We start from the raw sequence: 17,381 nt of genomic DNA on the forward strand, positions 1-17,381 counted from the left end.
GTATTTAATTCTAAACTATAAAATTTGGTGAAATATACATAGATTTTAACTGGTAACAGAGGTATCAAACTCAACGTTGAGATCTCATATAAATACTATTTGATTAGTATTTCTCGAGACCTTTCAAAACAGTGAACTTCATATCTCGATATAGCAAAAAATCAAACACATATGCGGAATTAAACCATGTTAATTTTGCATATTTGGAATATTTACATGTAGGTGCTGAAGTAACTCTGTGCAGAATTTGATGAAAATGACATGGATTTCATTTTAACTGTGGAACGTCCTTAATTGAGCCACCTGGCATTGACCACAATGAAGAGATTAAGACTGGACAGCAATCCAAGAAGTAAATAAAAATTCCTGACCAATCGATGTGCGAATCTAGGACATCTGCAAAAAATCTGTGTTTGTCTTTCTAGCAGCATGTCATGCTCTGCTCTAGAACAGAAATTTAGGCTGAAAATGGGGGTCTCAACGATAGCACATTCATACGTATATATTTATACTAATTAACCATACCCCAGGCCCTCCGAATATTGCGTGGCTATATAATAATAATATTTTTTTTATATAGCGCTTAATACATCGAAACGACATGTCTAAGCGCTTTACAGATATATTATTACCCGGTCATCGGATTCAATCAGTCATTCCCGCACACAATGTGTGCACATCCTTCACTCCCTGGGGAGTATTCCAGTCAGTCGCCAATGAGGCGCACACAGTACTGGACAAGCTTGACTTTCACATCCTACCGGTACCCATTTAGCACCTGAGTTGAGAGTGGCAAAGTGTGGATTAACGCCTTGCCAAAGGATGCCAGACCACGGTGGGATTCGAACACATGTCCCTCTGTTTACAAGGCGAAAGTCAGAACCACTACACCACGGCTCCTCCTATATAGCTGCAGGCTTAATTAGGCTGGTTTTTCAGCCATATTTTCCCAGATCGGCTGCTTGAGAGAGGTTTTTTGGTTTCTTTAAAGGGGTAGTCCTAATAGTCACTTCTTAGCTTTATTCTTATAAATCAACATAAATATACAATATCATAATCCTTTATTATATAGTGCGAGCACAAAGCGCGAGCACAAAGCGCGAGCTAAATTTTTTTGGAAATTTCATATATTTAACCATTAATGCGAGCACAAATCGCGAGCCAAATTTTTTGATAAATTGGCATGAAAAGGTGATTTTAAGTAGTTACATAATCATTATTGATATATACATAACTCGCCAATCGAAATGCGCCGAGCGTGCAGTGCTATCCCGTTTCAGACCTGCAAAGGGATATTTTGAAAACTTTATGGAATACACGAAAATAATAGGTAACTTATAAATCGAAATTGGCGAGTGCGCATTGTGACTAGAAAATTTTAACATTCAGACCATAAAACTGAAAGTTTTACAGAGCGCTATTTAAAAATAAAAAAATCACATAAAATAATGAAAGTTTGATTTCTGAGGTGAAATATGTTTTGTATGAGGTGAAATATGTTTTGTATATTGAATTTTTAAGCTCGATCCATATTGAACAAGATAAAGTCACCTATAGGCAATGCGAGCGCGAGCGAAAATTTTATATAGTGACATGCCAAGATTCTTTATATTTTCTAAGCCTTCCCCGGGCCCTCATCTCATTTTATTCATTTGTCTTCTTTCTCTTCTTTTTCTTCTCTCTTTTCCCTCCTTTTTCTTTCATTTTTTGCTCTGCCAATAAAGGGGGGGGCGGGCCCCTCGGCCCCCTGGATCCGCCTATGTACACGTAACCCCCCTCCTCCCCAAAGTCCCCCCGTATATTAAACGGCTCCAGAATATAAGTACAGGAATTTATAGGGGTCGCGGACCCACTTCCACACACATAAAGAAACATAAAAAATAACCATCTGATTACCGGTATGTTTTTTTTTTCATGGTCACTCAGCCCCCCCCCCCCATAACAAAAAACCCTCTGTATTAATTCCATCCTGTTTGTGATTTTGCAGCCACTGTACTGTCTGTACGGCCATGCGCACATATCAAAACAGCCGAATAACAGCATCCTTCTCGTTGTTACTAATTTGGGACACCAATTTCCGGCTGAAGATCTTGCTGATATGCTTCTAATTTTGTAACTACTTTGACTTTAATGATGGGAGACGATAGTCGCCCAAGGAGGATATTGGCGGATCTAAGCAGTGCTCTTCGTCGAGATCCTAAAATGTAAGTTTTTGTTGGCCAAAATTTTCGCTAGTGCGCTTTCGCACCCTGGGCCTGGTGTCGGTGGGAATGAAGAAGCGCCAGTGCCAGTGGCAGTGGCACCAGTGCTAATGCTAGTACCGTTCTGCCACTACCACTGGCTCTGGAACCGCTGCACTTAAAGGGGAAGTTCACCCTGAAGAAAACTTTATTGTAAAAATAGCAAAAAAAATGGTAAAAAATATTGGTGAAGGTTTGAGGAAAATCCGTTAAAAAGTAAGAAAGTTATTAGAGTTCAAAGTTTTGGATTTGTGACGTCATAAACGAGCAGCTGCTCCATGTGTTATGCAATATAAAATGCATGAATTTCAAATTTTGTATGGTTCCTGATGACTTAATTTCGTTTTCTATTCATGATCGGGTGTGAAATGATTTGTCTATTGATATACAAAAGGTACAGTGAAAAACATTTTCAATTTTCTGAGAAAATGACATTTCTTTGATTTTTTACCATTCGCTATGTATGAATGCTGCTCGCATATGACGTCACAAATCAAATAATTGAAATTCTAATAACTTTTTAATTATTTGATGAATTTTTCTCAAACCTTCGGCAATATTTTTTATTATTTTTTCTGCTATTTTTACAATAAACTTTTTGTCAGGGTGAACTTCCCCTTTAATATGCGGGATTGCGCTGCTGAGCTGTCGGCGCTAATGCAGTTTCGCACCGGCCTACTTCGAGCAAATTTCCCCCTCCAGAAAGTCTCTCAGTCACAAACAATTTGGTCGGGACATCGCAGGCCGAGTTGTCCCACACGTTTCGTGAATTTTTCCCACAAATTTGTGTCTAGACTCTATTTTTTTCGTCATTTCAATATTTCTAGTAAAAATTTTAAACGGTAGGCCTAGAGTAGACCAAAAGCTTCGGTCTCTGTTATGTTGGCTGTTCAGCTGAACTCCGTTGGCTTCACTCACCAAATACAGAGACCAAAGTTCTAGCGCGATCTGTACAGCCTACAGGGGACTCAATGGCCATACCGGTATGTTTATGTACTTAAGATCGTAAAGTGAATTGCGCGACAGCCGAGGTAAGTCACTGTTTTTGTTCCTTTTAACTTGATTTTAAGAAGGGCAGTGTATACAGCCACACGCGTGTGTCTTTACCATCCAGCCACACGCGTGTGGTTATATCCAGAACACCTATCTGTGGATACCGCCACACGCCGCCAGTAATAACAGTAAAACGCGTATGTAGGTCTGACCGTCTATATCACGATCAAAATAACCTCATTTCTTCATTAAATTCTTACATTCTAAACCACTCTGATTTCTTTAAATTGTTTCAATTTCATTCTCACCGTCTTCTTTCCTTGCTTTTCTTGTCTTGTTACAAAAGGCCGCCTGTTAAATAGCAAATTTCCACACTTTTTCTACTTGTGTCGATTCTCTACTGACTCTAGGCTATGTGCGCGTACGTACGAAACCCAAACTGTGTTTGTCTACTACTGCGCTGCGCTAACGCTGTATGGGTCTGCCACCGCGAAGGAAGCCAGAATCGACACAAGTAGAAAAAGAGAATTTGCTGTTAAACAGACGACCGTTTGTAACAAGACAAGAAAAGCAAGGAGAGAAGACGGTGAGAATGAAATTGAAACGATCTAAGGATATCAAAGGGGTTTAGAATGTAAGAATTTAATGAAGAAATGAGGTTATTTTGATCGTGATATAGACGGTCAGACCTACATACCGGTACATGTTTTACTGTTATTACTGGCGGCGTGTGGCGGTATCCACAGATAGGTGTTCTGGATATAACCACACGCGTGTGGCTGGATGGTAAAGACACACGCGTGTGGCTGTATACACTGCCTTTTAAGAAATTGAAGAGCCCCGACGGGGGGATTTTGCATTGCAAGTCCCCTAATGGTGGCTGCATGATAGTGAGCCGTCTATGTACGAGGAGAAATAAAAAAAAATGTTCAAAAACTCCACGAAACAGACGGCTGCCAGCTGTCTAACGGTAGAGGTGCACGGCACGGCCAATATCGCTATAGCCAGGATTAGGAGACTCCAATTTGGGAGACAATCTCCCATACTAGTATTGGGGACTTGCTTTGTGAAAGAACAAAAGAAACGACACCAACAAAAGTGTAATATTTCCACCTAACTCACTGAGGTCAGAAGCCCATTTCATTGTTTTGTGTGTGGATGACAACAAAAATCCTTATCAAAACAAAACTAGATGGTGAATTTTTATAATTATAGTAGATGCGATGGTGAAAAGGGGTAATTTTTCATGAGGAATCTACTTATCACATTTTTATTTGCTGCCAAGGTAATCCTTTTGCAGGAAATCTAAACAACAAAGGAAATTGGTCTCCCAAACTGGAGATTGTCTCTCAAAGTTCTGGGGAAGATTTCTTAGCAGTAACATTTCGTATCGCAGCTCCCTGAGTCTGAATAGTCTGCTATCGCACAGCTAACTGCAGTGGTTTCATGCATGCAAACCTCAGCCAGACAGCCGGCGCGACCGGCTGAATAATAGTTACTGTATGCCAGAGGTAGGCCTACATACTGTCCACTCATGGTTTCAAATCGTCTCGTGTGTGAAGGATTCATATGCACCTGGTGCACGCGAATCTTTCACACCCTTTTTACTAAAATAACTATGACTTTACATCATAGCTAAGAATTCTAGGCCTACTTGTTCTAAAACACTTACCGAACCATATGGATCGTTCGTTGAATTCTCTTTGCTGTTTTTTTAAATAAAATAAGAGCATTTTTCGTGATCTTCACGTAGATAACTTCTGCTCAGCGTTGATATCAATTTTTGCCTAAAGAGGGCGCGCGATATTATTCACCAAGCCGGTAGGCACTTAAGAACCAAGTTTGAAAGGATACTTGTAAAATTATGTTACTCTCGCCGATGAATATTCATTGGATCGTGGTCGTGCGTGTTCAATACACACTGAGTGCATGCATGCAGAGAGTTTGTATTGAACACGCACGACCACGATCTAATGAATATTCATCGCGACAGTGACGTAATTTTACGAGTGTCCTTTCAAACTTGGTTCTTAAGTGCCTACCGTACCTTTGTTTACGGTCTTGCAAGCTAGCTGCATTCTAGGCGATCAGCATTATTTTCTTGCTCGTTCAATCCACTTTCATCATCATCTTGTCAAAGGATGGCGTACTTTACCAATAAGTATATACATGAGATGCAACCTGTTGATTTTTGGTACAATTTCCTATTATGCGCTGACGACTTGAATTGAGAATGTTCGATACGAAAAATTGCTTTTCGCTTGTTGTTTGCGTACTTTCCACCGCAGTATTAAGGACGGATCGAACGGAGTATCCTGGTTGAGACTTGGAGGTAAGCGATAAAAACACTTTTATAAACAATTTCCAATTCAAACTTAGATAATTAAAATAATAATACGATAGTGGAGAAATACTGAAACGTTTGGCGTTTTTCATTCCCTCACATTCGTGTGATGAATGAAAACGTCAAAGTCCACTATGAAACCACATGCGTTGTGCGAGGTTAGTATTACTAACCTCGCATGTTGTGTGAGTGCATACTGTCATGACTATGCAATCTTTGTGTGTGTGTATTTGTGTGTAGATTTAACAAAAAAGGCGCATGACGAATTGGATTGAAATTTGAACTGTAGAAAGTTGATAAATGCATGCAAAATCGGGAGAAAAATTGCGCTACTTTGAAAATTATTGGTTGCCCGATTCGGGCCACCAAAACTTAACATTTTTTCAATAATGGTTGCCCGAGATGAATTTTTGGTTGCCCCAGGCCACTGGGCCACCGCTAATGTCGAGCCTTGTCTATGCTATATTATGATTATGTCTCATGCATTGTAAATTTGTTTTGTATATTGTTCCAATAAATGCAGAAAATCCTGCAAAAATTTTTTTTTTTCATTTCCTTTGTTTTCAAAAGTGTAATTTTAGGCACTTTTCCTACAGCTTGCGATTCCCATAGGCGCATATGTATTACCTGTGTTGGTGCTCTATCAGTAGAGGCAATGGTCCAAAAATTGGGTTGTCTCAGAAAACAAGGATATCTCAAACCATGACAAATCATGTTTTCATAAATTGAGATTGTCCTTGTTTATGGGGACAGTTTTTTTCACTTACCCGTTACCCCTGCAGGACATAGATCTATGGCAATTACAGGATTGAGAGTGCTAAAAATAGATTCAGTGACCTCAACCCCCAGTTCACCATCTATTTTTCATGACTTGCCATCTTCCAATCATCTTGTTATGCAACCTGATGTATTTACATTGTCTAGCGCACTCGATTGATGTCGGCACTTGGCAAGTGAATGAACTTTCCTAGATTTCTTGTGTGGAGAAATCTTTGAAAACTGTGTGACAGTCCCTATGAACTGGGACGCTCCCAATTTTCTGACCTGCGCCTCTACTGATTATATTGGACAAATTTTATCGATACCCCTGAATTAAGATTGTGAATTTGATTAACGCCATATATCCAGATTACATGACCAGGGACTTGGTATTAAGGTGAGTGAGAGTGATTGCTCACTACCGCTCGCCTTAATCCAGTTTAGGTAAAGTGATTTATCTCTCGTCTCAGTGAATTGGATTTTTTTGTGACATAAAATGATAAATGCAGAAATACAGAAAAAATAGAAAATCAAGCAACATTATACACAATTTTATTGTTTGTACAACATTTTATTTCCATAATCTCTATTCTGACATCACTTACATGTAACATGAACCTAGATCAAGAGTGACGGTCAATGATCAAACTGTTATAGCCAATCTTGAAAACCTCATTCTCAGTCAAGGTTTTATAAATAACACATACTTACACAATGCATTGTATGCAATAATACACATTGCAAGAATTACATTATTGAGATAGATATATCTGATTGTTTGTTTCCTTGGCTTTGGTTTGTGGATTTTATCTTGTGTACATTCCTTTGTTTCTCCACACACACTAAATTCTCCCCTTGTAAGATGTCAAGGAAGAGCTTTTTGCAGGGCTACCCTTCTGCTTTAGTAGAGCTTTTTATTGTTCCCCTTATACATGTAATTATAATCAGTCCCTGCAGGACATATTCTCTATTGTCAAATCTCATTAAAACAATGAACCAAATTGAGGTAAGTGATTTTTAAAATCATTTTCTCATTTAAAAAAATCAAAATTGCCATTATAATAAATGTTAATACAATAACGTGTACTGTCAACGTTTGTTAAGTCTTAAATAGCCCGATTTTTGGCAAACATTTCTACTGTTATTGAGCATTCTTTGCAGACTTTTTGAAAATCAAGTAATGGGACATTCACTGAGCGAGGTTCATCTATATACCCTCGCTTTAGAGAGTACTTCTTGTTATATTGTCAAGTACATTAATTTTGTAATGTGCACCCATATCTCCCTGCTAGTTCTGCTAAAGCCTTTTTTTCAGTTTGGGTATCCCATAAAAGGGCATATCAAATACTCAGATATCACAGAGTTTAAATTGCTTACAAGTTAAATACCACTTGGACTCTTTGCCAAATATTCCCCTTTCAAGAATGTGAATTTTTAGTAATTCAGGTTCTGATTTTGACTATTTTTTTTTCTTTTCAGTGATGAGTTTGACTTCATCTATTGTCCTGAACCCGTCGTTAATAGAAGTCCCGTTGTGCTCGAGAATCATAAGCTGGGGTTGCAAACATGGAGCATTAAACTCCTCTTCAAATTTGTCTACAGCAACCTAATGAAGAAGAGTACAACAGTTAAAGGTATTTATTATCAGCATCGGAAAAAGTGTTAGCAAATTTAGGTATTTCTCACCTAGATTGGGAAATACTGAGAAAAAGTAGTAAAATCCGGGGAGGTATCTACATGTAAGATGTATACCCAGTTGTTGTGTTTCTGGACAATCAAGTTTAAACAGCCTTTTGGTAAAGCTACGTCAGTTTGATAGTACAAAGTGTTAGGAAATATTATAGAGAACAAAATTGCAGAAGATTACAACTACATGTACATGTATGCAGTTCATATTTTGTGTATTATTATGACCAAAAAAAGAAGGCTTCAAAATTTCAAAGTGTCTGACCACCCCACCCCCATCCTACAGGGGGCTACATGGAAAATTTGGTATGCTTGAGAAACACCTGGGCAATACCTGAAAATATTCAAGAAGTATTATTTCGTAGTATTTTCAGCTATTTCCAATATTCCTAAAAAATGAATGAGGTGGCATTTACCGGTATTTACCACCATCATTTCCCATTGGGACTAACCCTGATTAGTAATCGGGGTGTATACACGAGACAGAGTCAACCCAGTTCCTTGTAAAAGACCCATCATACTTGCTCTAAATCAAGCAGAATTAGTCGGAAGGAAATCTCTGTTGGTCGAACAACAGTGGTCATTAGAAAAATCCCTGTAAAAGTTTATGTATTTTGAGAGGTACATATTACTTAGGTATTTTCTTTCTGTAATTTCCTTTTTGACTGTAAAAATAACATGGTATCATCAGTTTTCTAGTTTGTCTGAAAATAGAAAGATTAAAGGGAAATAAAGCCTTTGGAACAAGAAAGCTTGTGTGAAAACAAAAATCAAAGAAACAGATCAACAAAAGTTTGAGAAAAATTTAACCAATAATGAGAAAGTTAAGAGCATTTGAATGTTGCGATCATTAATGCTATGAAGATCCTCACATTGGCAATGCGACAAAGATGTGCGATGTCACTTGTGAACAACTTTCCCCATTACTTTAGTATATATTTTACTTAACCTGCCTCTTTTATCTCTTTTATCTATCGGTAGATCATGTATTCTTTCTATAGGAGGGCATATACTACAGATTTTCAAAGAAAATATTATGGATAAAGAGCTTGTATCACCATAAGAAAGAGCAAAAAGATATATTTTGGGGGCATTTCATAGTTCACCAAAGGGAAAGTTGTTCACATGTGACATCACACATTTTTGTTGCATTGCCAATGGAGGATCTCCATAGCATTAGTGATCGCAATATTCAAATGCTCATAACTTTCTCATTATTTGTCCGATTTTTCTCAAACTTCTTCTCTGATTTTACTGTAGTCTACTGTAAAAACAGCAGAATGATTGATTAAGATTTCAACATTCCCATACAATTGACAATACAGGAGAGTTCAGGTTTAGCAGAAGTGCAACATTTTTGTTTATATTATGTCACTCTCTATCTCTCTTTTTGTGACTTCTTGATAGATTTGAAATCTGTGCATGAATTCAGCTGTGCTGTGCTTTTACTCAATCCTGATTGTTACACAGTATGGAATTTACGGTGAGTTTCAGTCTATTTAGTAGTTAGTGCATGCAGTATAAATATTATTCTATCAAGGAGAAAGATCTGAGATTTTTTAGATTTAAAAAACCATTCGTACTGAGCTTGAGATGGAAATTGACACCATTATTGTTTGTAAGCTTCAGTTTATTGTTGTATGATAAGGTACCTGAAGTCTGTGCATTAATGCATCTGCACAATTCTTATTAAAGGAGATGTGCAATGACATCTTGCAATTTATAGACAGATATTTATTGAAAAAAAATCTAAGTCAAAATGGTGAAAAAATATTACTTTTTTGTTACTTATTATTCATTTCTGACAATTGTAAGCGCTGTGATACTTTTTGTATATAGTGCACATATGAAAGTAACTGTTATTATTATTAAACTTCTGGCATTTCATGTAAAGGCTTCAAAATGCAGGCTTTTTCATAAAATCCATGTATTGTGTGTAAAACGGACGGTACGCCGACATTGGACACCTTTGTGTTTTCAACTGAAAAATGTCAGGCCATGGTTTAAAGGAATCAATATTTTCTTCACAAATTTTGATGAGATGTATCTTGCATGGCACACTTAAAATGTATTTTCTAGAATATAGAATATGTTTAAGGAACGGTATTTACTGAAAGTTTTTTAATTTCAAAATAATTATCCGTTTTACTAGTTAAACTTTACTCTCCATTTTAAACAGTAAGTACAGATGATCAGATGTATTTCTAATCGTTATTTGTCTTCTTGGATGAAATAACAAAACATACATCAGTTTAAACTGTTTGTCTGTAGAGATATTATGCAAACATTATTTGACAAGTTTGAGGTCAGTATTACTCAGCTTAAAAAGGACAGTAATTCCTCATAAGGAAACGATTTTTGTTTTGTCCATTGTACATTTCTGAATTTGAGTGTTGCCTCTTATACTTATTTTTTACCAGGAAGGAACTGGTCATCAAACGTTACATTAAAGCAGAGGATGACTTGAGATTGGCAACTATAATTCAAACTAAACATCCAAAAAGCCCAGAAACTTTCATTCAAAGGTAATGTAGTTTCTCTAATCATTGATCATTTTTAAGCATTTAGATTTGAAATTAAGATTATTAGAATCTTTCAATGATGTAATATTGTGTATATCAGGGCATAATTCATGCAAGGCCATCAAAGGTTTTGTATGTGTGTGAGGGGTGGTAATAATATGATTATCTTGTTCTCAGGTTATGAGCTGGTGCATAAAGGCCACTGCACACCTTACAACTGATCCATAATCCGATTTTGGAACAAATCCCCTTTTTACTCACATTCTGAAAATGTGAATGAAAAGTATTTTTTTATTTGAGGTTCAAAGAATACTAATCTAACAATTTTGGGTGATTACAAGCCTTTATTTTGGAATAAAGGCCAAATTTGTTTCAAATTGTAACCAATCGTACAATTGCTATAACACCATTACTACTAAAAATTTAATTCGCTTTCATTGTAATAAGGGTGATAGCATAGTCACAGATTTGAACACAGGTATTCGTACAAAGATTTGAACACAGGTATTCGTACAAAGATTTAGAACATTAATAGTAAGATATTCTTTGTCTCAATATTAGCATCAAGTTCTGCTATGTTTTATTCCAAAGTCGGGTCGCAGCCCAACCGTAAGGTGTGTGCTGAGGCGTAAAAAAAATCAGAATGCGACAGCTTTGATGGGGAAGTATCCATTTTAACTTGTACTTATCTAGGAGGTGGCTGTTGCTGCAGCTGTTCCCTTCATCATCCTCGACTTCCAGACACACTCAACAAAGTCATTGTCACAACTCAGCAGCACAACATGCCAATGGTAACTTCTTCCACAACCAGCAACACTCTAACAGTAATAGAGGGCACGCCCCTGGTAGTTCAGTCAACCATAGTGAGCTCACGGAGAGACAGAGGCAGGCGATAGAGCGTGAGATGGATGCATGCAGAGCAGCCGCTGATCGCTATCCCAGTAATTATAATGCCTGGAGCCACAGGACATGGGTGCTCAAGGAAATAGCCAGATTGAATACAGGGGTAAGTCTGGTATGACTTGTGCCGCCTCAGTTCTTTGTCTTAGGGTAGATTTATGAAAAAAGACAACTGGACAAACTTTGTCAGAGATTTTTCAAAGGTTTGCTTGACAAAGCAACAAGGTGTATACATGTTGTATTACTAACCTCAACACAGTTGACATCATACGATGCCCTTATTTCAACACTGTGTCAAGAAAACAAGACGTATTGCATTTATGATTGGGCTGTGTCACATTAGAAATTTTCCTTTCCAGATCAATTGCATCTACTGCGGTGAAAAAGCATGCATCAAATAGTGACGGACACAGAAGATATAAAACCAGCCAATGACACTTCCATAATTCAGTTTCATTTGATATAAAGTTGGAATTTAAATGCCAAAATAATGAGGGAAAGCTGAAATTACAATACCTGATGATTTGACTATTTTAAATTACTCGATACTGATAACTTAGTCAAAGTCATATCTATTGGAAGCAGAGAAATTTTTACAACATTTTGGGATAATATTTTTTCTATGTGTATTCTGACTAATACACGCTTGAACTCATACTTGGCCTTGATCTCTACTCAATAACTAGGCATGTCTGCTTGGATTGGAGTCACATTCACAACTTTATTCTCTATTTTAAAACTACAATATATCATTCACTATACATAGTTACATAATATTCTTAGGAAGGCAAAGTGATAAGGGAAGTATAAACAGATGGAGTTGAACAAGGGGTTGTTCATGGTGGGGGTAATACAGCATGGACATTATTTACACAACTGGTCTAGGGGATAGAAATATGATGAAGGTGAGCTGGGGAACGAAGATAAAAATAGTAGTTGAGATAATGAGGCATGAATTAATAACAATGATAGAATGACAGAATGAAAGGATGGTTTGATGAAGAATGAATTGTGTGTATGAACACAATAAATTTGATCTAGAAAATATGTTTTGCATAGTCCAGGGATGTTTCACAAAGTTATGTATGGTATACAATGCATCATTCCATTGGTCAAATCGTGCTCAGAGGACGTGCGCTATTGCGTACTAATCAAAAAAGAGATTGCCTGTCACCAATAAGCATGATTTTACATAACATTTAAATCTTTGTAAAACATCCCTGTCATCTTTGGCGAATATTTAGTTTAATGAAAGTTCAAGTTATACATGCAAAAATGACTGTTTTACGAATAAATTACTGATAATTGTCATTTCAGGTGTTGCTGAAGGAACTTGAATGTACCAATTCCTGGGTAAAACAACACATCTCAGATCACAGTGGATTCAACTATAGATATTTCCTCCTCAAGATTTTATCTTGTAATCACCCTTATGAAGATCTACTGAGGATCCTCCATGCTGAGCTGCTTTTCACATCAAACCTCATACAGAATTTTCCTGGTCATGAAGCAATCTGGTATCACAGGTTAGTCTGAAGCTGCATATTCACTTAGTCTACAAATAGGTGGTCTATTTCTAAGAGAGTATAATCCCATTTTTGTCTCGCCCACCAGAGGTGAAGGCGCGACTTAGGGATCCATATGTAATGTAGTCCGTCTGTCACAAATCTAATAACACATAACTCCACAACCGTAAGTCACTTTTCAACCAAACAGAGTTCTTCATAAGTTATGCATGACTCAATGCAGAATTGGAGCATTTCCTTAGTTGCTAAGTCAGCTAGGTAGGGATATATAATTTAGTGCAAAAACATGCCAGTGTGTTGAAGATATTGGCAACCTATGAACAATCTACTGCTAGAATAGCCAGCTGGTGAGTTTTGACTGCTGCTTCTCTTCTAATTTGATTCTGTCAGTCCAAGAGTTTCTGTGGCGAGTCATAGACTTCCGTCACAGATGCATTTCTAATTTAAATTCTCATTGGGACTTACAATATAGCTGTGTGAAATATGCAGATGACTCTACCTAAGTCAAATCATTTAGGACCTCAGAAATCTGTTCGACTTAAGCAAAATTAAAGTTATGAAATGTAAGTAATACCAACTTTGCAAGTTTGCATATTCTGGTGTGATAAAAGCTTTTGACTCGGGTGATTATTTGACTTATGGATGGTGAATTGAAGGGGAGTCTACTGTAGATGAAATGTCTTGAGTCTTTTCTATGATTGTCTATTTTTTGCAGGAGAGCCATATTGACCCTTGGAAGAGAATGTCTGAAGAGAGGACAATGCCAAGTGTCACAGAACATAGACTTTCCTGTGAAGGTAGAGAGTCCTAATGGTGAGGTATGCCAAGATATATCAGATACTGAACCTTTGGTCCAGGAGGAGACGGAATGGCTCCTCCTCAAAGACTTCTCAAGTGCTAGTGCTTTCCCTTGTCCCAAGACATTGTCAACGTCGGCTACCCCGAAGGCGGATACCGTGGCCCATGCCGAGTATGCTGCCTATGAACGGGCCATCAGCTGTGCCGATCAGGACACCCACGCTGCGTTGGCTGTGTTACTATGCAAGGAAAACCTTTTCATGGAGTCGTTGCTCAAGAAGAGCTTCAGAGCGGACAAACCACAGTTGCAGAGGTGTATCAATAGCCACAAGAGATGGCTAGGTCATGTGCAATTCTAGATATTTATTATTTCTAGCATTTCTCCTTCAGCATATACAATAAGTTATATTAGATTAAGACTATTTATAACATAATGTGTAATTGTATATGATCAAAAGAGAGAAATACAATCCTGAAATAAACTATATCTTAGTCTATTACAAATTCTATATTATATTGAACTTTATATTACCCTTTATTCTGTTTGTGGGTCTTTCCATGAAGTGGGGCTTAAATTGTGAAATTCCAGCATAACTCAACATGAAATGTCAGTATAACTAAATACTCATTATACTATACATTTATTGTCGATACTTAACTTTTGTATTAAGATAATACATTAACTGGAAATTTTGGACCTATTTAGACACATTTTTTTTATGAAGTCACTGAGCAGAACAGTTTATACTGCTGTTAAAGGCATACAGTGTCCAAACAATTATAGTAATAGTATACATCATGTAATTAGTATCGAGTCATGTTGAAATGTCACAATTTGTTAACCAACTTAATGTAAAAACCTTGTGGACAATCATATTTTATAGGCTCTCTATTTCTTTCTCTTCCTGTCTCATTCATTATCTATCTATTGAATTCTTTTCCTTTTATATTTCAATTATTTCTATTTGTTGGTGATCTCTTGTTGATGGAATCTAATGTATATTAATTGTCAATAGATCAGTAATACAGAAACAAGAACATGCTTGCCCCATTATTCATCTGTCTTCCGCCGACTTGTGTTCATATTCAATCCCTATGCACCAACACAGTTGTCTCCACATAGTAAATTATGCTCAGGGCTGCATTGTTGTATTCCATATTGTTTTGCAAATAGTAGTTTTGCCTTATTTTTGCCATGGGTATGGCACTAGTGTGAACAGCATTGCCTTATTTTAATTAAAAAGTTATTTTCTTGTGTCACTGCCAATAATTCAATATAGCACATGTGTATTTCATGTAGGTTTCATTTGGACTTATCAATTAGATCTGTAGGTTAATGTAATTGGCTATGATCTCTACAACCTTTTAAATCAGGCTCACACCTTTGCGTTCTGAACTTGTATTCAGCTGCGTATTGCTCAAACAATCCAGCCAAAGGCAGCACAGCGCCATGAAACGAGCTAAGATGAGGCCATTACGCAGACTAATTCGGACTTTGCATTCTAGCTCAACAATTTCATTTTTTTTCAAACATCCGAATCTGACCGCATTCATAATTATACATTCAAATAAGAGTGGCAACCAGTGAATGTGAGCAACAGAGAGCTGTTTACGCATCTATAGGCCAATGCAGCGATAATGCTCGATTTAAACTAGACTTACCTTGGGTTAGTGGAAAGTTAGTGGAAAGTGTGATTGACAAAAAATATTTTGCTGCATTGTATGCTGCATAAGACTGCGTAATGTAGCTAAAGACAAAGAGGTGTGAGCCAACCCCAAGATCACTTGGATATGAGACTAAAAATGTGCGCTTTAGGCTATTATACAACTCCCAAGAATGTACTGCAATCTGATTGGTCCAAATCGGGTCACATGATATTCAGCGAATTGCACTATTGCATCCAAAATGCACTATCCTGCACTCTGACGTCATACTAAAAGTACTATCCTGCACTCTGACGTCAGAGTGCAGAATAGTGCAAGGTCTGGAATTATCTAGAATTTAGATCAAATATAGCATTTGGGGCAACATGGGGGAGGAGGGGGGTTGTATAAAACAAACAATACAGGCATTCTTGTGCAAAGCAATCTGCTTATGATGACAATCCTCCTGCAAATTGTGAATATCATGTAGTTAATCATTTTTGTCTGGAATTATCTTTTTAGTACTCTTTATTCATGCCAAAAATGCTGACATATGTTTATTATGTTATGAAAAATGTATTATACGAATGTTATGGATGCAGAAGAAAACAATAAATCAAATAAATAATGAACTTTGTGCTCGACTCGCCAAATGGATATACCGTACTCAGTCCTGCGGACCTCGGTGCGGTATATCCATTGGCTCTTCTCGCACATCGTTCATTATTTGGCCCTGCATGCATGCGCGTATGTGCATTATTTGTATACTAATACACTTGCAGAAAATTAACAAGATAAGGATGATCTGTAAAGTTAGAATGGACTTCTTTAGTACCAGGTTCAGCTGGAGTAGGAAATTCTGGTAGTAAATATGATTACGGCTTCAATATTTTTATAATGAAAATGGGGAATAGTTGGAAATGCAGGCAAATACTACAAAATATACTTGAATATTACTAGAATACTATAATATTTTCAGGTAATGCCTAGTTGTTTCTCAAGCATATTTTAGCATCTCCGTGAACATCTCAAGCTCATCTGAGCATTTACAAGTTTTTCCCATTACTTCCCCACCTGGACGGCAAATACCTTATTTTCTTGGGAAATTTCCCACCCTGCTTGTTACTAACCTCCATGAAATATATTGTGCTAGAAAGGGACATATGAATGAACGACAGGGTTTTATTTTTAATTTAATCAGCATTACATCATCTAGTATTTAATTATATATTCTCCGCTTGGTGCTCCAATTGCTGTGTTTTTGCAAATTTATGTTTGTTGCTTTTAAGATAAACAGTAATAGAAATAAACAGTTGACTGATACGATGGAAGTTTGGATGTGCTTTTGTGTGTGATGATGACGATGATGATGTGTCTGGGTTGGTGTGTTTGTGTGCATATTTTTTTTTCTTCATCTGATGTTTACATGTATAATTTGGAGGGTTCTTATTTTGTAATGATTCTTTTATATATGAACGTACAGTTTGATGTTTTCAATGATTATTAAGAATAAATTTTATTGGAATTGATTATCTTTATGGGAAAAAAGGATTCATTACATGAACCAAGCTAATGAAGGTAGTAACCATTATAAAACCTGTAGACAAGATTACGGGGTAAGAGGGGGGGAGAGGGGGCAATAAACTATAAACTTGTGTAAACATTGTTACCCATAGGGTTTCAAATCCACCTACATTTTTGTCTTGCCTGAACAAAGTTCAGGGGACCGTTTCATCAACATTTTTGTCTGACAAGTTGTCAGATCTGACATCTTTCCTTGATTCTGATTGGCTGAGAGGCACTGTTACTATAGTAACTGTCAAATAAAATGGGACTTGTCGGATAAAATGTCTGAAGTCCTTTCATGAAACGCTCCCCTCGTAGAGACATGAATCTCTTTAAATTTCCTGTTGGTCTGTTTGTCTGTTGGAAAATTTTCATAAGTTTTTATTCAACTTGCTCTCATTAT

The 17,381-nt window shown here is 37.0% G+C and overlaps 1 protein-coding gene across 1 annotated transcript; it reads left to right on the forward strand.

Annotated features, from left to right (window-relative positions):
* Positions 1-2,015: 2,015 nt before the first annotated feature.
* On the forward strand, positions 2,016-15,463 carry LOC121415041 (protein prenyltransferase alpha subunit repeat-containing protein 1-like). The gene is made up of 7 exons (XM_041608114.1): positions 2,016-2,204; positions 7,816-7,970; positions 9,430-9,505; positions 10,443-10,547; positions 11,238-11,550; positions 12,762-12,970; positions 13,686-15,463. The coding sequence occupies exons 1-7, from the start codon at positions 2,131-2,133 to the stop codon at positions 14,125-14,127; spliced, it is 1,374 nt and encodes a 457-aa protein (XP_041464048.1). The 5' UTR covers positions 2,016-2,130; the 3' UTR covers positions 14,128-15,463.
* Positions 15,464-17,381: the final 1,918 nt, after the last annotated feature.

Source organism: Lytechinus variegatus, chromosome 5 (genome assembly GCF_018143015.1).
Source record: "Lytechinus variegatus isolate NC3 chromosome 5, Lvar_3.0, whole genome shotgun sequence".
NCBI classification, from domain to species: Eukaryota; Metazoa; Echinodermata; class Echinoidea; order Temnopleuroida; family Toxopneustidae; genus Lytechinus; species Lytechinus variegatus.